A 23,502-nucleotide genomic window follows, 5' to 3' on the forward strand; every position below is an offset into this window, starting at 1 on the left:
AAGGGAAATTGCATGGAAATGGAAGGAGACCCTCAGGGTTATACAAAAATACATACAGGAGGAAGTGAGGGGAAAGGGGAAAATAATACAAGGGGGACAAATGAATGTCAGTAGAGGGGGCAGAGAGAGAAAAGGGGAGGGGAGGGGAGGGGAGGGGGGATAGTAGAGGATAGGAAAGGCAGCAGAACACAGCAGACACTAGTATGGCAATATGTAAATCAATGGATGTGTAACTGATGTAATTCTGCAATCTGTATATGGGGTAAAAATGGGAGCTCATAACCCACTTGAATCAAAGTGTGAAATATGATATATCAAGAACTATGTAATGTTTTGAACAGCCAACAATAAAAAATTAAAAAAAAAAAACAGTTATCCAAGGAGAAGTTTATAGTTGTACACAGGAATATTTCATGTTTTGGAAATGAAAAGATTATTTTGCAATCTCTTATTGTAAATTATTGACTATTGTGTTTTCTCTAAATTAAGGTAACAAAATGAATTGGTCATAAATCTAAAGTCTAACAACTCACAATCAATGATAGTGAACAAGTTTTTTTTTTTTAAATGGTCTGATGTTATTCTGCTTATCAACTTCTCTGAATGTGATAGATTAACACCAACTATAAAGATACGGTTAATAGAGAATAATCTCCAAATTATAAGAGAGTAGTGATAATTTGAAAAGATCAAAGAGAAAAAATACCTATAAGGGTATCGATGTATATATGTATACACATCTATTTCTATATAAGGAAGATACCTATAAATACATTGGATAAACACAAGTGGTTTTGCAGAACCATTGGAAGCATAGATAGTACACACAATATATTTAGTCTATGTGTAATCAGGAAATATTTCCAAATTAAAAATAGAACTGAAAGCATAATACAGGTAAGAAGTTTGTTGCTTCTTAAACTAAACATATTAGAGCAATTGAAATGATTTTTTACCCTCAATTCTAAACAGTAGGTAAAGAAACATGTTAAAGACGAAACAGATGTCTTTTAAAGATGGTGATGGAACATGAGTAGGAGAAGAGAATCAGTAATAAAATATATTTGTTCTGTTCATTCAGTTTGCTTGTTTTTAAACTTCAGATAATGATTTAAATATCCTACACAGTAGCATTTCTTTAATTAGAAACTGTGGAGTCATCTTTGACACTCATCCTTCCTTATCACTGTATCCACTCAATAATCTTTCAAATCCATCTGGTTATCTTTATCACTGCTAAACTCCTAGTCCTAATCACCTGAAACTGCCATAACCTACTAGTTCCATCCTTTCTTGTTCACTGCACTCCCAAATTACATTTTCATATTGTTGCTAGAACGTTTTTTTTTTCTCTAGACCGCTCTTTTCTTCCCAATTATATAAATGGAAATATAATATGCATACTGTAAAGTAAGTCAAGTAAGCAAATGCAGTATGATTAATTTATTCACTTAATGACCACTCAGATCAAGATATGGAGCATTTCCCGTACTGTAGAAGGCTTCCAATTATTAGTTAATAAGCCTCTCTCTGCAGAGATAATGACCTTTAACACTTTCATCACCATCGATCAGTTTTGCCTATTCCGGAAACTCAACTAAGTGAAATCACATAGTATCTAATCTCCTGTGTTACAGCATCTCTGGTTCAAAATAATGTCAGTGAAATTCATCCATGTGTATAACAGCAGTTCATTCACTTTTTAGTGCTGTGTAGTATTTCATAGCATAAATAGGCCATAATTTATTTCTGTGCTCTTTTACTGATAGATTGTTTTCAGTTTAAGGTTTTAATTAGTAAAGCTAAATATTCTTATACAGTCTATTGATGGGCACATGCACTTACTTATCTGGGTTTGCTTTTTTGGTGGACATGTGTACTAATTTTTCTTCTTTTCATTTTATCATCTAGTTAAAATACATTTCTTTCTCAAATGTATGCATTATAATTATTTCTTCCTATTCTCTCTCTTTTTTAAATAATTATAGTTGTAGATGGACAGCATGCCTTTATTTTATTTTATTTTTTTTAATGTGGTGCTGAGGATTGAATCCAGTGCCTCACACATGCTAGCCAAGTGCTCTGCCACTGAGCTACAAACCCAGTCCTCTTCCAATTCTCTTAATGGTTATTTTAATTATTAGGTAGTTAATTTTAATAACGATCAATGGACATTAATTATTTTTCTTTTATTATTAGCACTTTTAGTGTCCTGTTCTTTCCTCGGGCTACAAATATGTTCTTTCTTTTTCTAAGAACTTTATTATTTATTCCTTTGAGATTCAAGTTTTTGATCCATCCAAATTAATGGTGTGAATCAGGGATCAAAACTCTTTTTATTTTCCTCATAAGAAATCTAAATGTTTCTGCATCACTTATTGTCAAGACTATTCTTTCCCTAACTCTGGTGGTATTCTATCATGATTCAGATGAACATAAATTAGTGGTTGATTTGTAATATCTCTTTTCTGGTCCAGTGACTTATTTATGCCATTATATAGGTTCTTACTTATTGTAGCTTTATAGTAAGTCTTAAAGACTGGTAGTATTAGTCTCGAACTTTATTTCCATTGTTTTAGGCTTACTGTTGAAGATCCTCTTCATTCCTTATAAATTTTAAAATAAACTAATAAAAATTCTGTACATATGAGCCCTAAATAAACAATTTAGATTCAATTTTAGTACTGGATAATTTAGTGAGAATTAGCTTCTTAGCAACCTGAAGCTTTCAATTCAAAGAAATGGTATATATCCCACATATGCCTTTTAATTTGTTTATATTTTATAAAGTTTCTCTTAGTAATATTTTATAGTTTCCTGGATAGAGGCCATGAATATAATTTAGTAGTGTTATACTTAAGATATTTTATGTTTTTTGATGAGATTATATATGTATGTTTTAAGTTTCAACATTTTCTAAGTTTCATCATTGAATTGTTTAAGGAAATTTTCTAATTGTACAATTGCCTTTTGTATATTAACCTTATGTCCAGCAACTTTTCTAAATCCACATATTATTTCTGAAAATTTTTTACATAGGTTATTCTGAAATTTTCTTGTACAACATCTGTCAACTTTAGATAGACACTTTTACTTCTTTCTTAATGTGGTACTACTTATGACTTCTTTGTGTTGTCCTATATTGTTTATAAGCTCCAGTATACTGAGTAGAATTGGTGATGGTCAATGTAATCATCGTGATCTTAACTTCCAAGGGAAAGCATTTAATAATTCACAACCACACATAATGTTTACTAGAATTTTTGAAATTATTTCATATTTTAAAAAATACGGAGGGCATTTTTAGAACACAAATTTTCATTATTTGATTGACTAGTGCTCACAGAATAAAATTTATAGTCTTTAAATATGCCTATGTGCCAAGCACCATGATTCTATCACAAATGGTTTGTATTTTTGAGATTAGACATGCATAGAACATTTACTTAAAAAAGTTTGTTTGAATTTTTTAATATTTATTTTTTAGTTTTTGGTGGACACAACATCTTTATTTTATTTTTATGTGATGCTGAGGATTGAACCCAGTGCCGTATGCATGCCAGGCAAGCATGCTACCGCTTGAGCCATATCCCCAGCCTCCCAAAAAATTTTTAAAAAACCTAACTAACCCTGTGAATTAGGGATTTATTCCTAGTAGATTGTTCATTTCCAACACTAAATGGGGTATTCCACCTTACTGTTTTTGTTGCCTGATATTTCATTCTAATAATTACCATGAAAGATATTAAACCCTAATTTGAAATTTGTCTATTAAATTCTAGGTTTGATTTATAAATGTACTACATAGGTGTTAAAAGTTTAAATGTTTCATTGGTATTTTATTGAAATTTATGATTTTATTTTTTATACCTAAAGACATGGATTGCCTTAATGAACTATTAAATCTTTCAGCTCTGGTTTATATATTAGTTTTTTGTTAAAAGGACAAGTAGTAATATGTATATAAATGTCTAGTCTTTTACAATTAGCTGAGCACTTTCATACTTCTTATTACATTTAAATCTCCATAGCAATCCCCTGAGCTATTAAGAACAGATATTATTATCCTCATTTTACATGTAGAAAAAAATCTGAGGCTTATAGAAGTTAAAGAACTTGTCCAAAGTCTCATGACAGATGATAGAGCTGATCCTTTTCTTGCTTTATTTTTCTTAACTACCCAGTGGAAATCTTGCAGAAATAGATGACAGAGAAACTGCACCAGTAAACTGGGTTGGAATGGAATAAGGAGGTATGCCTGATGCTAAATATGATGCAAATAACCAAGGACTGTAGACATAAAGAAAGTTGAGTAAATTCCAGGTGTCGGATTGCTTCTATATATTATGAGACTGCCAAACATAACCACACCTTTACTGGACTTAATTTAAATCAATTATAGAGAAGCACTCTGCTGCTAATTTAATTAATGTCTGAAACTACATGTTCATTCATTCCTATAATGGAAGAAATATAGGAGGTCTTAGAAAACCTCAATGCAGTCACATATTTTCATATTTTTATAATACATATCAAAAGGGGCTTCTAATTTGTTATTAGCAACCTCTACTGATAGTGTGGAAAAGATTAAAATTTCTAACCAGTGGAACTACTGGTTTACATTTTTCAACCATGTAGTATCTTAAACATTCCTGCCAAGTTTCAAAATTTATCCTTCTAATACACCTTGCGGTGTTAGCAAATTTCACACCAGTGATGGCATAGAGATAATTTGAAGAGTAGAGTGGAAATGCACACTTGCTGATTTCATGCCATTGCTTTTCTTTAAAAAAAATTGAATGCAGAAAATTAGTAATTATTGCATGATAAATGAGGAACAAATTGAAGTGTGACTCTAGCTTGTGAAATCTTTGGTGCATACAACTTTGAACATGACATATCCAGGTTTGTAAATTTTTGCACCCCCAATTTAGTTATTCTGGCAACTGGCTTCCTTTAATCAGGCAATTTCTTAGAATTTTCTTTTGAATATTTGTGTATTTTTTTTTTACTCTAACTGGTATCCAGATTTTTAAAGCTTTATAGTTTTAATTTTTTTCTGTAATTTTATTTTATTTGTTTTCATTCCCCAATACTTGTTTTAGATTTTCCCTAAAGTAATGACTTGATCTCAGCAAAGTTTTCAGGTTGTAGAATTTTTATATAATAAGAATAATTTTATCTACATGTAATAAAAGTGCTTCTCGTTGTTACTTTTCATAGTGCATTAAATCTATTATGAAGTAACAGAATGGGTATAAGTGCTTTTGTCATTCCTGATAATTCTAATAGGGGAGTATGATATTTGCCAAGTTTGAACATCTTCATGAGCTATCTTTGGATCAGGCTGCCAACAATGAATTTGGGCAATTTTTCAGTTTCTTTGAATTTGTTATACTTGGGTAATTTTCAACCCATATCTGTTTTAATAGAAAAAAATCCTAGATAAATAGATACAGGGTGTTTGATCCTATTGATGTGTGAAAGTCCAAAGCACCTTTTTAAATCCAAAATCATATGCTGCCCTAGTACCATCATTTTGTTGTTGTTGAACACCAAACAGTTTTGAAATGTCACATCAGTTTTCGATCATTCATTAAAATTTGTCTCATGTGTTTCCTTGGGAAAAATGTTTTTATTTGGTTTTGTGTTCTGTTTTTTCATGATTACAGTATTCCATGTGCACCACTACTTATCTACTTCACCATCCACCATCCTCCTTGAGTTCTTGAACTCGTAAATAGGTTCCTTGACAATGCAGCAACCTCAGTCAGTGGTTGGCCATTTGAAAGGAGGACATTGTATCTCTTCTTAATATTCTGAATCAGTGCATCATATAAATGCATTCTGAATAATGCATGTCTCCTACTTTAATTATTTGTTTAATTATCTTCAGTTTGTTTCAAAGCCTACAGCAACTGCTATTGCTTGGATGATTAGAAAATTGCTTCCAGTTGCAGAAATCTATTTCCTGTTGTTTCTTCTGGCAGTGATTGCAGACCGGCCTCCCCCAGTCATTCGACAAGGTCCTGTGAATCAGACCGTAGCTGTGGATGGTACTTTAGTCCTCAGCTGTGTGGCCACAGGCAGTCCAGTGCCCACAATTCTGTGGAGAAAGGATGGAATCCTTGTTTCAACCCAAGATTCCCGAATCAAACAGCTGGAGACAGGAGTGTTGCAGATCCGATATGCAAAGGTAACTTCCAACGACACACTGGACTTCCTGTTTTGTTCCATTTTGTTCTTGTCTCCAGAAACTTGTGTTGAGACCTCTTAGCATGATTGAAATATTAAGTGAAAGTATGAATATATTTTTTATTTGATGCTTTATTTTTTGCAGGCATTTTACTATATGCACTTGAGATGATTTGACTCATAATTTAGCCCATGGAAAGCAATTTTTTGTTTTATGGAGGAGGATAAAAAATAACTTAACCTGTTGAGGAAAGTAGATGGGAATTTGTGGGGAAAAAAATACCTTCTAAATAGTGGTATGATGCAGTCATTTCATAATGCATTTTCTAAGTTATACTCCAGTAACATTTTATGTGCAGTGTACTTAACAGTTCTTCTATTTTGAGTATTTGGTTCAAAATTTTGCAGTTCAAAAGCACTGTACATGCAAAGGAAGCTATAAAGCAATGCACACACTAAGCATTTCAAATCAGAATGTTAAATGATTGAAAGCCCACAGATTTGGGGGAACAATTTAGGAATTTACCTTCCTGGGTGTCACATCCCATACCTGATTTTTCAGGACTGTATTATTTGTTTTGATTTTCTTTTTCTTTTTTAGGTCAAGATCAGACAAGCTCCTTAAGTATATGATATATGAAAGAGTTAGTTTTGACAGCAGTAAACATAAATTTAAATAGCTTTATTACTTATTGTGGGTGGCTTCTTTGGAATTTTGAATCAGCATCACAGTTAATTTCTGAATGCCACAGAAGTTAATATGTTGTGCTTTTGTGTTACAACTGTTGTGACTTTGTTATTGCAGTTGCCAGAGCAAGATGACAATGGTTTTGTTTTATCAAATGTTACTTGAAGATAGAATTATTAGAATAAGCAGAAGTACAAAGGTTTATTGGGCTGCTAATGATTTTAAAATTGAATGGGTGGTCTGTGTTTGTTTTTTGGCATTCCATCTTAAGAAGGGCGAGAGAGTGTTCATTCAGGCAGGAATTTGGCTTTATACTTCATAGACTGCCTTAAGTTTTCATTTAAAAAATTAGGGAAAATAAGAATGATTACTTTTTTAAAAATTATAAGAAAATATTTCATGCATATTCTTTTTCTGCAACATCTGTTTGTCTCAAATATCCATATAAGTGTTACAGTGATAAAATATGCAATAAGCCTTATTTTGTGACTTATTAATCATAGAGATATAATTTAACCATAAAGATTAGCCCTTTGATTTTGAAGAATTATATACCTTAGCAATTATTTATTGTCCCTGGTATTGATAGTAATGTCAATTATAAATTTTTAGTTAATGTAATTAATATTATATTCTATTATACAATGAGAATAATCATATAAATTTTTTTCCTGTCCTCGTGTAATGTTTTGGATTCAATAAAAATATGTTCGATTAAGGGAATGTTCCTACTTAGTGAATTTTAATGCAGTTATCCATATTCATGGACCATATACAAACCTGTAATTGCTTTTCCAGCCCAGTAAGCTCTTGATTGTTGCAAATATTTATCTTCTGTCTGCCTCTGCAGCTGGGTGACACTGGTCGGTACACATGCATCGCATCGACCCCCAGTGGTGAGGCCACGTGGAGTGCTTACATTGAAGTCCAAGGTAAATTATTGTTTTTGCCTTAAAAAGAAGCTAAAAATGAAGTTAGTTGTTTACTTTATGGTAAATTGGTGAAGTAAACATCCTGTCCCTGAGTAGATGTGTGGATAAGTCATCTACATTTATATGCTTATCTGTACATGTATAAACAGCTTCCTTTTATCTCTTTCCCACTTGTTAGAATTTGGAGTTCCAGTTCAACCTCCGAGACCTACTGACCCAAATTTAATCCCTAGTGCCCCTTCAAAACCCGAAGTCACAGATGTCAGCAGAAACACAGTCACTTTATCATGGCAACCAAATTTGAATTCAGGAGCAACTCCAACATCTTATATTATAGAAGCCTTCAGGTAGAGTGAAAAGGACGTTTTTTGGTTGTTCTTTTGTTTAAAAAAAAAATATGCATTTAATATGCATGTTCTAACTTCTGTATCTGTCCTTAGCCATGCATCTGGTAGCAGCTGGCAGACCGTAGCAGAGAATGTGAAAACAGAAACATTTGCCATTAAAGGACTCAAACCTAATGCAATTTACCTTTTCCTTGTGAGGGCAGCTAACGCTTATGGAATTAGTGATCCAAGCCAAATATCAGACCCGGTGAAAACACAAGGTAAATATTGATTTACTTAACTTGGTGACACCTACTTATCCTTAGAGTTATAATTGTACAGGCACATCATTTGTACCAAATGCTAGGATTGTACATTTACACTCTGTTCAAAATTGCTTAACTAATTTTTTAAATACACAGACACAGTGTCCACAACTTTATTATTTTCTGTTTTGGGAATAAGAAGGTAAGGTTGATAACAGAGAGAACTGTTTCTCATAAAAATACAAATCCTTAAGGCAAAAATATTACATGAATGTTTGTGTATTGTATTTAATTTGTTGATTTTTAAATATAGATATATGTGGATATAATATCTTAATCATAAGGTAATTGTATTTAACATTGAATATACTATTCATGTTTAAATTCAGTACTCATTACCTTCTGGGTAAATTTTCAGGATTTCTATCTTAATCAAGTCATACTTTTTCAAAATCACACAAATGTAGGAGATATTTGGGAACTTGTTCTTAATTCCTATGTCCAATCACCCTCCTACAGAGCATGGAAAAAATTTAGGTCATTATAGTTGTTTGACTAGTCTTTCATTGTTGATTATGTCAGCCAAAATATTTGAGACTCTTCAGTGGAAAATACCTATAGATTGATCAAAGGTAGGTTGAAGAAATAGATAAAAAGAAAAAAAAGGACATGTTTAAGGCTGTTTCTAAGCTATTTAAGACTCAAAATTTGGTTCACTTGGACTGTTTTGGATATGGCTTTTACATTCTCTGAAGAGAAATTATTTTATCTCTCAGTAGACAAATTATTATTACCTTTTACTCTCTTGCTCATTTTATTATTTTAGTGCTCTGATAGAGACTCTTATATTACATTGAAAAAAAGAATCATTTGAATTAACCTTTACCTTTCTTATAACCTAATGTCATTGCAATTAAATGTACTTGTTCTTATACTAACATGGAAAGATAATTCTTAGAAGTGGTAATTAGAAATACAAAATTCTTTTTCCAACATAGAGGGGAATTGACATTTCTCTCATAAGTTAACATTTCCAAAGGAATAATCGCAAATTAGTTCTGATGAAAGAAACAAGTTATGTGCAAGGTGACTAAAAGACCAGAACAACTTTTCTCCTGGTTCAGAAGGGATCTGCACATTTTGTCTTTTCTAATGTGTGTATTAACAATCTTTATGGAAGGGATTCTGCCTCAGAATTCAAGAAAAAGCAAGCTGAGCTAAAGAACATGCCCACGTCTGTCTGTCTCTGGCTGTGTGAATTCAACACACCCAGATGCCTATATTTGCTGTTATGAGTCACCTCATCAGGAGCTTTAATACACTTGGAGCCCGCCCTGAGGCAGTTTGAGGTTTTCAATATTGGATATGCATTTGTAAAGAATGCAGAAACTATGACAGCTGTAAAATGAATTTAAACTTTTGTCCCCAGTACAGGAGTCTCTATCCAGTGGACTCTAACCAAAAGTCATACTACTACTTCATCTGATTCTATCTTGCATTCATGTGAACGGTTTTATAATCTATACTGTCATTTGTAAGGGAGGAGGTAGTTAAAATTTTATCTGAATATTAATTTTTTTAAAAAAAAAAGAAAGTTTTAATCAACTTCCCTTTGTTTATACATAGCTGGAGGAACAACCTAAGGGAAATGAATCTGTGTCAACCAGAAACTGATATATGGGGAAACAGGCACACATTTGGAAGTCAAAGACATTTTCATCTCAGCTCTTCAGTCTTGTAGCTCTGTGACATTGAGGCAGATAGGCAATCCTTCTGCATTTCAGTCTTTTTGCCTTTGGAATGGCACTAAATAAGTGCATTCTTCAGGACTGGACACAGACTGAATTAATCTCTATCAGAACAAATTAATCAACAAATAAGCATGCAGGATAAATTAAATCAATATATGAGCATAGATTTATTTTTTTAAAAAAAATGCCATAATTACTTTTGTTTCTTTCAGTGTCCAGATTAAAAATAAAGTTCATAAAATTTGCAGCTATCATAAAACCAAGAAAGAGAGCTAGTCAGCCAAGTGAGAGAATCAGAATTAAATATATCTTGACAGACTGGAATGAAGAGCCAGCAATAACATGATTGAAATTAACAGAGCAAATTAAAGAGTCGGGTACTTGAACTGAGGTTTAAAAAATTAGCTATAAAAGGAGAGTCTGAGAACTCTAGGCTTACAGGAATAGAAGTGTGTGCATGTTGGTGCTCTGGGAGGTGGGCAGACTTAGTGTTTAGAGTCAACTCAAACACCTATCTGCAACCCCTGAGTGATGTAGCTGCCAAAACAGCCAATGTTGTCTTTGCTGTAATCGCAGAATTGTTTCTGGATCAAGGCGTCATCTCTTTCACTGCGAACTGGTCAAATCACAAATGGAGTGATGTGTTTGCTGTGAGCACTGCATTTTCAGATGGACTTTTAAGAGAACACAGTGCAGGAGGCTGCATGGAAAGCCGAAGATCACTTCACAGAGGAAATGCAATGCTCTTGGCATGATTAGCCCCAAAACAAAGAAGTGTTAGAGGAAACATGACATCCTTTCCTTAATATTTTAGGAGACTGCCATGTGGTCAATAACATGCTTTTTTCTGACTCCAGGCCACAAGAAGGAACCAATGAGTGAAAATAATGGAGGCATGTTTTATTACTTAGTTCTTAGTCTGCTTTTGAGACACTATACAACCCAACTGAGGATCATGATCATAGTAGAAATCTTGGAAAGGACCTAAAAAAGAAAAAAAAAAAATTCCACCGGAGGTTACAGAATGCATAAGCTGTGAGGGAAAGGAAATCATGCAGAGAGTTCAGGGAAGATTTGTTGGCAATTGATTTCCAAGGGAACAGGCATAGTGTCTATAACCATTTGGGAAATATGGTTGCACAAGAGTCTTCCCCAAGTGGAGACACCAATGAATGAGCTGTAACCAAAAGTTAAATATGCATGGATACAGAGCACAGGTTTGTAGTATAGGAGTCAGGGAGACGGACCTGTGTCATATTGGAGTTAGCTCCTTGTCACCAAGGACAAGATTGGACTCTGCAAGGAGGAGGAGCTAAGAAACTGGCAGCCAGGGGTGGAATTGGGTGGATGGTGGTCATTGTTGGGATGGGGTGGCGGTCACCACTATTGCTATTATTCTACCTCCACATGTATAATCCTTGAAACATTCTTGAGCCCTATTATTTAAAGGAAATGTACACTTACCCAGAATGAAAGACAGTATATAGAGTATCCATAAGAAGATGACAGTTATTATAAATAGTGGGTGAATTCTGAACAATGCATAGAGGGATTCCAGTACCTGTGAAGCTGTAGGGATAGAGCAATATTAAGGTTTCCTGCCAGTCCAATTTTGAGTGTGGGGGAAAAGCCTTTCTGAATTATAAAATGTTTCTTTCAGGAGGAGAACAAGAAAAATAAAAGGATCAATTCATAAGCATTTCAAAATCACATTTTTAGGCATCACTTTCAATATTTCTTTCTAATATGAAATTTTCTAAAATAACATAAAAGACTGCCATTGCAAAAATGGCTAAACTTTGGGAATTTTTGAGATCGAGAACTCTTTATTAAGCATTCTTTACTGTGATACAATAACTAACCTAAATCATCATCAATTAAGATGATGTTAATAAGTGCTTTGCTCATGGATCTAATCAGATTTATTTTATTGGCCTTAGTAGTGCCTTCTGCATCCCATATTCCTGCCACTTCCTTATCCACCCTGCCTGCTTGGGAAGAGACCAGGATTCTCTTATGAAATGTAGCTGCTGGGCTTCTTTCTGGGCTTGCTTCTGCCGCCCATGTTTCTCTGCTGTTCCTTGCCCAACTGTCTGCTAACAGGTCTGGTTGTTCTCCTCCTTGCTTAGTTGGGATCCTTCTGGAAGGTTATAACAGACTCCGAGAGGACTGCCTAGCCTCACTCTCAGCATGAACATGATCATGACATGGTGGGAGCAGCCCTTACACTTTACTCTTTGCCATTGTCTTTTTGTTTCTTGCCCTCGGGCTCTCTGCAGGCCCTCTACTTGTTCCCTTCCCCTCCTTTTTCTCTGTATGTCCCTAGTCTTCTGATCCTAATGAAAAGGTTAAGTTGTTCTTATTTTGTTCTGTAGCACAGGTTGGCTTCCTAGGCCCAGTGAGTCTTCTTTTCTAAGAGTGGCTGTGATTGAAAGGTCTGGTTCACGCTGCTTTGCTTCAGTTCAGTAGCATGGTGCGGGGCCTGACCGGGTCTTCTTGAATCCTTGCAGATGTTCCACCGACGAGTCAGGGGGTGGACCACAAGCAGGTCCAGAGAGAACTGGGAAACGTCGTCCTACACCTCCACAATCCCACCATCCTTTCTTCCTCATCAATTGAAGTGCACTGGACAGTGAGTTGTTCTTGTAATATTTGATCTCAGTCTTAATAAGCAAGTGGCTTGTCTGAGATCATTATATATGTATATATATATATAAAATATATATATATAAATATATATATATAAGATATAATTTAACTACCTGTTGATCACTTCTATGCCATGACAACTTTCTCATGTAACACATGACTGTCATTTACTATGGTAGCCATGGATGGACTTTTATCAATAAAAGCTTCTTATCTGTGTATATTTCTTTTTGTTTATATAATGAAATAATGAACTCTACCCCTCTCAGGGGACAAAACTCCAAAATATTAACTGTGAATTTGCAACTTATGATAGGCCGATTATCAAAGGATTTTTTTTAATCTTAGAAATATTTCCAAGTAGTATTAAGTAGGCTTTTAAGATCAGGAAGTAGTAAAACACATGCCCTTGACCTTCACGTGTCTCTAGCTGATATATCTCAGAACTGCTATGACACTTCATATTTATTCATAAGGCACAGAAATTAATATCATCCTACAAAAGATAAAAGATTTTTTAAGTATTAACTTAGGTGAACTAGAAATACTCAGGGTGAAACCTGATAGAAAAAAAAATGTGTTTTGTTGCACTTCATTTTTTATTATTTTGCAATAAGCAATAAAAAGCTATGAGTGATTGCATTTTTATTTTTGTCATTTTAATAGGTGGACCAACAGTCTCAGTATATTCAAGGATATAAAATTCTCTATCGACCATCTGGAGCCAACCATGGTGAATCGGAGTGGTTAGTTTTTGAAGTGAGAACTCCAACCAAAAATAGTGTGGTTATCCCTGATCTCAGAAAGGGAGTCAACTATGAAATTAAGGCTCGCCCTTTTTTTAATGAATTTCAAGGAGCAGATAGCGAAATCAAGTTTGCCAAAACCTTAGAAGAAGGCAAGTATATGGAGTGTGTGATATCTGTGCACTGCAGTAGATTTGTTGGGCTTTTATTAACTTAGAGTTGTTAAAATGTTAAGAGTGTCTTGAAGGTTTGACTGTCTTTTTTTTTTAAATGGATTCTTTTTAGCTATACATGATAGTAGAATCCATTGTTTAACTGTCTTGATATTAAACATACTTTGTTAAGAAATTTTGTTTAAATAGAACAACTATTTTCTGTTAAACAGAAAAACCAAAATGCTGTAAGAGTTGACTTGCTTCGTTAGTGGCCTATACATAAAAAAAGTGCAAATGTGAACCTTGTGTTACTTAATGACATAGACAGGGTCTGTTGAATTACTCAGAACTCCAGTCCACATTCGAAGATGGACTCACTCTCAATTTGCTTGCCTTTCCACCACCCATTTATTGAATGTTACTTTGATTAATGATTTATAAAGAAGTTGAGTAACACCTGGGTTTTCCAGGACTTTCCAGAATGATCATTCTGTCCTTTTTCGTCCTCTATCTGGAAATCCCTCAGTTTTAGGCAAACCAGTATGACTGGTTACCATAAAACTAGAAATTAAAAAGTATTATTTATGTAAATAGTTTTGTGTCACAACTACACTCCATAAAAACATTAATAATGTCTCCTAATATGTCCTTGCCACTTCTTGGATTAGTGATAGGTTGTGGTTAATATCCTGATAGCATTCATTTTTTTAAACTTTTCATGTTTTGGGGAAACAGGAAATAAGGGTTACAAAGCAGTACAAATAGAAGTCTTTTCATGTTTCATGGAGATAATCTATATAACTTTGATTATGGAAATTCACAATAACATCAGGTTGGTAAGGTTGAGGAAAAAAAGAAGTAATTTTGGACTATTAACATTTAAGTGGGTTACATCTTTGAATCATGCAGATATTGAATTTAAAATCCATATACTCCTTTTTAATTTTAAATATTAATTTTAATCAGTTCACTATTGATATTTACTTATATTAATTAATAAGTATTAATTATCTGCTTTTCAGTGTTCTGTAGCACACTTTAATATATCTGCTTTTTGAAACAATTTAATAGCACCAAGTGCCCCACCCCAAAGTGTAACTGTATCAAAGAATGATGGAAATGGAACAGCAATTCTTGTCAGCTGGCAGCCACCTCCAGAAGACACTCAAAATGGAATGGTTCAAGAATATAAGGTAATACACATATGCTAATTTACTGATGGACACCCTCTTCTACTCACAAGGCTAAATAAATTGTTTATAGATATTTGGCGCCATCTGCTGGTAAAACTACCAACATGTACAATTATTTATAGACCTGGTCTTGGATAGATGGTGGAATAACTTCTTTGCTAGAAAAGTTACTTAAAAAAAAAAAAAAAAAAAAAAAATTGCTAGAGAGAGTCCAAATGGTTACAAAACTTACACATCCATCTAATTCTACAAAATCAACAGATTTAAATGGTAATAACATTTTCCTCTCTGAAAAATGCTTTAACATATTTTTCAGAATTGGATTGCACTATGGAATTGGCTATATAGAGAGTCACATTCTACCAGATTTTTTTCTTTTTAATTTAATTTAACTCTTTTACATCTTTGAAATTTTAGAAACTTTGAACAAAGTTGGAAAAATTATTTTGGTGTGTGTGGAAATCATATGTTTATATATCTCTTGTTTTTGTTTCAAAACAAAATATCATGTCTCAGGAAATAGTCCCCTATAAATTTCTGTATGTTTATATAAACTTTTAAAACATGTGTGTATTATCGGTTGATTTAATCCAGTGGTTCTGAATAATTATTTTTCCCTATGAAATAAAGCAGCTCTATTCAATAAATATGGACAATCTTAACATGAATTCATTTTAGGCAAATATTTTCAAGCATGCCAAGATGCATCAAAAACTGAGATGGAGACATGAGACTTAGCTGAAAGATTGTGTTTGAACTTATTAATAAATCTGTATTATAGGATGATCCTAATGTGCTGTCAAAATGGATAAATATAAATAGAAAATATATGTGTACATTTTTATGTGTACTTTTTCGACAGTTACATGAACTTACTACATACTAGAAGAATTTTAACTATAAAAGATGTACTTCTCTGCCGAGTGATCTGTATTTCTCTGATGTCTGAGTCATTTTTTAGTTAACTAGCTAAATGATGATACTTAGAATATTAATTTCTATATGTAAATATTCCAGACCATTGTTTAGGATGTGAAACTGATTTTATGAAGGTGATATGAACTTATTGATTCATAACTGAGGTTAGAGTAGACACACCTTGATATGTGTCCATTGACAGGACATAGGACATATCTACCTTCACTAGTATAGGTCAGGGATTTTCAAGTATAGGCCAGTAGCAGAATCACTGGTAGAACCATTTTCCCAGTACAGGTGCCTTGCCACCACTCTCAGAGATTCCAATGCAGTTGATCTGACAGGTCCCTTACATGTGTATCCTGGTAAATCTCTCTAGGTAGTCTGATGTGCATCCTTAGTTAAGACCCAAATGACGTCCATACATTCTTTTGAGTGGCAAATTTATTTGTTTGATGACCAAAAAACAATCTAAGCTTAATTTGGGGTATGATATTTTATTTTAAAATTATTTTTAAATCAAATTGAAAAACTACATTTTGTGAAATTTAAGTATATCAATAGGGCTGCTTTAAAATATGACTACAAATGCACTGTGGATGTTTCGAGATATTTTAAATAAGGCTTTTTCTAGTGTAACTGAGTTATTAGAAGGTAAAAATATCCATACTTTTAAGTGCTTTCTCACAAGTTTCAAGGTTATTTCAATACTGGTGAGTGACAGGATGCTATGTTTCAGTCTGGAAAAATAGACTGTTACAGAAGATTTTTAAGGATTTAAAATGAGGTGATGTCTCAGCTCTCACGCAAAATTGTATAATGTAGGCATTTTCCCCTAAGAGTCAAAACTCATTTCTTTCCTCAAGAAATGTGAAAGGGTGGATTTCACTTAACTTCATGGTCAATTTAAAATAATAAAATGCCTTTCAGAACCTGATTGACTGGTACAAAATCAGTTTGTGGCTTCGGTTCAGCTGTGTAATGTAATTGGGGGGAAAAAGATTCACAAAGGAGTCTTTATTTCCAAATGGTCAGATCCTGATATAGTGTCTGACCATTCAGTGGCATTACACGTTGAAACTATATTAAAACAAAATTAAAGGTTATTGACCAAATAGTAGAGGATGCTTGTGTTTTTAGATTAATTTAAAATCCCATTTCCTATTCCAGTGTGGACAGTAGTCCACTTGAAGCTAATCCTACATTTAGCTCGAGGATATCATAAGGAATATAGAGTGTTCTTCACTCCTGCATGGATTATTCTCTTATGGAAACTGAATCCAAATACAATTTCCTATCACAAATATCACTATAAAAGTTAATGAGGCATACTATAACTTTCTCATTATAGACTGTCTTTCTTGCACTTCGAGTATGTACTCTTATTCTTTATGATCTTATGGATGTTGTGAAAGACTAGTTAATATTCTCCTTTAACTATAATACCAGATTGCTAATTTATCTCATTGATAATAGTTCAGCATACCAAAAGCTGAATAAAAGCCTAGGATGTTTTTTTCCTCCTGGAGTGCAGTTTTATTTTTAATAATCTTATTTATACATACTTCTTTGGATTATGCAGAAACTCACTCTCCTTTTAAATCAACCACTTTATGAGTTTGATATGAAATGTGATGTGACAGTGCCAGGTGATTCTATCCCAGGGAACTGTTGAAGTGTCAGACAGAGTTCCCTCCTCACCTTTGTCTCGTGAGGCCTGGTCATCAGGCACCACATCTATCACACAAGTGTTGAATAATTTTACGCACATTGTTATTCTTTACCTGGATATGTATAACTTTTTGCAGAGTCCTGTTTTTCCTGACAAATAACCTCATGCTATTAAAATTTTTTTAAATATAAAAAATAAAAACCTAATGATATGCGATATGATGTAGATTGAGAGGAATGATTATCTTTAAGCAAAAGTTTGCAGACTCACCTTATACAATCCTTTAAGATATTTGAGAAAGTGTAACTATTACAATTCTCCAATAGGGAGCTATTACCAATACTGGGCTTGACTGGAAGAGTCTTCTCAGAGCTCCATCTTGGAGAAGAATGACTTTTTTGAAACCTTGTGTTGGTGGTTCATGAGGCATCTCAACTCTGTCAAGGTCTAAAGTCCATCTTCATCCTATGTTGATCTTTGCATTATCTTGGAAATTTTACCAGCTTGATTTTCATTATGTACTTCTTCCAGGTTTGGTGTCTGGGCAATGAAACCCGATACCATATAAACAAGACAGTAGATGGTTCTACCTTTTCTGTGGTTATTCCCTCCCTGGTTCCCGGGATCCGATACAGTGTGGAAGTGGCAGCCAGCACTGGCGCTGGACCTGGGGTGAAAAGTGAGCCTCAATTCATCCAGTTAGGTGAGTGTCCGAGCAGTCCAGTTTCACAGTCTGTCACTGTACTACTTGTCCTGCTTTGCTGTTTTTACATATGTCTGAGCCACTATTAGAAGTTAATAGAATACAGAAGTGAGGCTTATAACTACAGTGGTGTTAGCTTCACTTAAAATACACTCACTCGCACACAGTGTTATGCCTTGGTTACCAACAAGGCCACTTTCCAACAAAGACATTGTTAAGCAATTTTGTCCTTGTGTGAACATCATGGAGTGTAGTTACAAAACTAAGATACATGTGATGTCATTAGCCAGTATCATCGTATACAATAGTCAATAGAAATCATTCCTCGTTGATAGAAACGTTGTTATGTGAGGCATAACTGCAGGTATCTTATAACTAAACTAACCTTATCCAAATACACATTTTAGATGATAGTTCAAATAAAAGTTAGGTAATATTCAGTATCATCATAACTGTGTCCTGTGGAAATTTTTTCATTTATTTAAATAATTCTACTAATCAAGTCCAAGGACACTGCAGTGAATAGAGAAGTCATAGTGTGTTCTCATGAGACCCATAGTTACCTGGATTAAAAATCCAAAAATTCTTCCAGGCACAGCTTAAACCAGGTATTGGAAATGTATAGCAGTGTGCAATTTATATTTACATTTATTGTCTGTTTAAAGTTGTAATTGCTTTCTAGAAAAGAAGGAGATTCGTTGAGACGTCAGAGCACTGGAATGTTTCTATGCTAATTACTCAAATTTAAATACAATTTGTATTTCAAAAATTTTACATGAATTAAAAAAAACAGCAAACCTGACCTGGGTTTCATTACTAGAGATCACTATAGGCAAACTATTATGAACATACTATATGAATTAGTTAGTGATTGCTATTTACATGTAAACAAGACACAACTGAAATGCCAATAAAACAATATTGCAACTAAGAAGTGGGGAGAAAAAGGTCAGATTTTCAGAGTTAATATTTAAATTAGGAAAGAGGCCAAGAAGTATACAGTCTGGTTTGTGTCTGTATATTGCAAATCAGAAGTTAAGCATCAGTAATATTTTATGTCAGATGCAAATTATGAAAAAGGATCATTTGTAGCAATCTTTATGCTTCACAAATGAGTACATACTATTTTGGCATATTAATAAGTATGAATGACATCCTGGAATTATTTCATAATAAAGTAAAATAAATATTTGACTTTGATTAACTCTATTGCAATACCTAAAGAACTTCATATTTATTTTGAAAATGTTGTTAATGTTCCATTGTTAAGACAATGCCAGCTGCTATAATGCATAAACTTGCAAAGTTTATATGACATAACACAGTAAAGTCTACTACAATTCCAGTTGTCCAGTAGGTCTCTGTTTCACCTAGTGTTTGTGGGTTGTAAGCTGAAGAGCCCTAATTTCTTAATGTGGGCTTCCAAGGTTGTCCCTGCACCAACAGAATGCAGGAAAGGAAATATATATTCTATGGGAGGCTTGAAATGATGCAGGGTAGAAAGGTGCACATTACTCTTGCCTGATGTGATTATAAGAAGGTGAACGAGGACAGCACAAAATGAAAGCAGCGGCCAGGAGCTGCCTCCCAGCAGTCAATTATGAGAGGCCCATTCAAGCCTTCAGTGGGGCTTGCTGACTGTCAAAATCTGGGCCAGAATTTTATATTATTTTTTGGACTCTTTTTTTCCATGTTACACATTTTTAAATGATTATATAAAAACTTCTAAACAAAAATAGCTTCCTGATTTATTTCAAGCAATACAGGAAACTAGGAAAAATCATTTGATGCATCTGTTGCAATGTTATATAACATAGGGAAAAAAGTTCATATTGAAAAATTATAGCTGATATTCAAATATTTGTCCACTTTTTTCAAATGTCAGCATTAGGTTATTAAAACTGAAATTAAAAGGTATGTCTTGAATGACCCTAGCCATTGTGGATACTGTTTACCTGTTTTTAGAACATATGATGTTTAGTCCTAGTTTTTGGAAGATGAATTGGAAAAAGAACCATATGTAATTTTATTTATTTAAGATTTAAATCATGGGATTTAAGGGTCAAATTGATTTCCTTGAAATTATAAGTGGGTTCCAGTTTTCCAGATCTTAATATAGCCTCAGCTGCAGGGAGACAAAGCCTGAGGTAGAGAGGGGCTGCTTTAATTCATTAGTCACACTGCACTTTATTCTGTTAAGTCCATCTGGTTGCTCGCATGGAACCTCTCTGGGCTGTTTCCATAAAATCTGAAGCTACCCAACATAACCTTGCGCAAATAGGCATGAAGTCTATAAACCTAGCAGATACAAAGGATGTATTAGGAATAAAAAGAATAGGTCTGGTTGGTGAACTTTTAGAGGATGAAGTGCTTTTAGGATAACCAGAGATAAAAGGGTCTGGAACATGAAATAAAACTTTCAGTCAACAAACAGTTGAAGGCAGGTGACTGCTTGTGAAAATAAGGTTTTCAGCCTTGATCCTCCATAGTATGAAATCTGGAATCAAGAAAAAAAAAAAGGAAATATCCTCCCCCTGCAACATATATACACACAACAGAAGGAATTCAGCATTTCACAGAGAAAGGCTGTTTCCACAGCTATTGAATGCTGCTGATTTTTTCTACCAATTATTGTATTAAGATGCAATATCATTTAATAAGAAAACCTGTAGGAGTTTTTTTTTTCCCCCCCAAGAACTGTTATCCCTATCGAATGAGTTATACTAATTATTTCTATGGAAAATATATTTTTGGATTGGAAAGAGTTCTATTTCAAAGCAGACTGTGTTATATTAGCAGATTGTATTTCTCTTGAATTTGGTCTGGAGATCTGTGAAGCAGCTATAAACCCACTTGACAGGGCTCCAAGGGATTTGGTTGTGGATGTTTACATGGAGCCCAAGGGAAACTCTTTTGTCCTGACGGAGAGCATAATGCCTAAGTATCCAACCCTGTAACTGGACGTCCTTCTCACAGCAGACTGTTCAACCAGCAGATGCCCTTCTGGCTTTTTTGACCTGCCAAGATAGCTCCTCTCTGGGAGAGCCCCAGCTGGGAGGAGAGCTCCTGCCAGGTGTGTTAATCAGATTCAACTCAGAGAGGTGAAGCAACAGAACACATGAACTAGCAGGAGTGGGTTACTCACAGATCCACAAGAGCAGAGGTGCTGACAAGGGCCAGGCAGAAGGCCCAGGGGCCAGTGAGCAGGGCCTGCAGGTGGGGAGACAGAGAGAGAGGACCTGTGGGCTGAGGGTTTTATTGGTGCTCAGGGTGTTGTTTTAGGAGGTTTCCTGCAGGGAGTTCTAATTGTTCTTAGAGAAAACTGGAAGGATTCCACGGGGTCATACTGTGACTAAGAGTTGTCAATTCTGCATATCTGAAGTCCTTATGAGTGGGCTGATGAGTCAAGGAGGTGGTATCTCTGTGGCCCATGGGGAGGTGGTCACCAGGAGGCAGTTATATAAGGGGGGATATCTGCACTGACCATACTGAGGAATTGGGAGGAAGCAGAGAGCTGGCAACTCTGTATGGGTGACTAAACCCTTCTTTTAGTATTTAATCTTAGATTCAAAATGAATGCAGAAGCAACATAAAATTTTAAGAGTGTGGTACATGAATCTTTTCCAAGTTAAATGATTTAATAATTGTGAGAAAGCCACAATCTTAATGAAATGCAGAAGCCCCTTCTTATGTCATCAGATGTTGTGGGGGAAGAACATTAAGACTACAGACACCACTGGGAATTCTCCCCAGTGGGCAACCTCAGGACTAGCATCACAAGGTGTCTACAAAGTGATATACAGCTTTGATGGAAGAGCGACAGTCTTGCGTTTTCTACAAAGACTTTGCAGGCTGCTCTGTGTGACCTGAAGTAATGGCGGGCTTGAAAAATATCATTGTAGGCTTAAGACATAAATGTAAAATAAGCATATTTTATTAGCCATATATTCCATCAATTTTTAATTCTTGAATCAAAATATCTAACCGAGAATGTCTTTTTGACTATTCATAACACTTAATAATTCTTTTACATATTTAATGTTCTTTTCTTATATCTATTGCTGGTGATGGTTATTATTTTAAAAGAAAGATTATTCATAGTTCTTACAATGGTAACATTATCTTAATCTGTCATTGTGTTTTAATGATCTTTAATTTTATAGGACATTCTGACTGTGGGTTCAAATAATATGTTTCTAAGACAGTGAAGGATGTTGCAATATAATCTTGGGGAGGAGTATGCAAATACACACACAAGCACGTACACACACACCATTTTTCAATATCTAGCTTATAGAAAAAGTAAAATTTTATTATAAGCCTTTTTACAGCACATATTTGATGTTTCTGTAGAATTTTGAGAATTTTTCTACCTTTTCTATACATATAATATTCAGTACCTATTATTTATTTGTACAATTGCATTAAAGTATTCTTGGTTTTGGGGGTTTTTTTTTGCATTTTATGGTATTAACACTTTTATATTTATCTCAATTAGTGAGCACTGTTTCTCTGAAACTCAATCTAAACAGGATCCCACAAACTTGTAAAATAAAAAGAAAACAGAGTGCCACTGTCCTTGTTTCAGCTAAGATCACACAAAATTACATCCATACTTCTTTTAAATTAAAATGAACGAATTTTACTAGTCATCTCATGAACTCATTCACTTCCCTGCGGTAATGCAGAATGAAAAAGAGAAATCATGGTCCAAAATTAACAAAATATAATGTCAGGTGTTTTACATCATATATATATATATATATATATATTCTTACATCATCACACTGAGTCTTACACCCAACTCATCAGAAGATGGCCTTTCAGATTCTCATGGAAACCCCGTGTCACCTGAAGACCAGGTCAGCCTTGCTCAGCAGATTTCAGACGTGGTGAAGCAGCCAGCGTTCATCGCAGGAATCGGAGCAGCCTGCTGGATCATCCTCATGGTCTTCAGCATCTGGCTTTACCGACACAGGAAGAAGAGGAACGGACTTACTAGTACTTATGCGGGTATCAGGAAAGGTATTCGCTTTCTCAGGTTTTTCATATTTTAATATGTTTATGAAACTCTTAGTTTTAAACCTGACTCCACATGATTCACAGGGACACATATCCTACCTGTTAAATTGTTTCAATATACAGCAATTCTCTAAAGTACTTTTATCATGATATCTGCATATGAACAACTCTCATGTGGCAGTACAACAGAGTTAATCAGTTTCTTAGGACCCAGATCCTTTCAAATATGTTTCACTAAGGTACATCTAGGCTTGGCTGTGATACTGTGGCCTTCTTCTCTTAGGCA

The 23,502-nt window shown here is 34.3% G+C and overlaps 1 protein-coding gene across 1 annotated transcript in view; it reads left to right on the top strand.

The window, feature by feature from the left end:
* Robo1 (roundabout guidance receptor 1) overlaps nt 1–23,502 on the top strand; it is a 1,050,317-nt gene that overhangs the window by 972,911 nt on the left and 53,904 nt on the right. Inside the window, exons 10-18 of the mRNA XM_048803857.1 lie at nt 5,858–6,196; nt 7,734–7,815; nt 7,994–8,162; nt 8,256–8,422; nt 12,669–12,790; nt 13,474–13,705; nt 14,780–14,901; nt 18,023–18,194; nt 23,022–23,219. Of these exons, the coding sequence (XP_048659814.1) occupies nt 5,858–6,196; nt 7,734–7,815; nt 7,994–8,162; nt 8,256–8,422; nt 12,669–12,790; nt 13,474–13,705; nt 14,780–14,901; nt 18,023–18,194; nt 23,022–23,219 (1,603 nt within the window). The remainder of the gene's footprint in view (nt 1–5,857; nt 6,197–7,733; nt 7,816–7,993; nt 8,163–8,255; nt 8,423–12,668; nt 12,791–13,473; nt 13,706–14,779; nt 14,902–18,022; nt 18,195–23,021; nt 23,220–23,502) is intronic.

Source organism: Marmota marmota, unplaced genomic scaffold (assembly GCF_001458135.2).
Source record: "Marmota marmota marmota unplaced genomic scaffold, marMar, whole genome shotgun sequence".
Classification (NCBI taxonomy): Eukaryota; Metazoa; Chordata; class Mammalia; order Rodentia; family Sciuridae; genus Marmota; species Marmota marmota.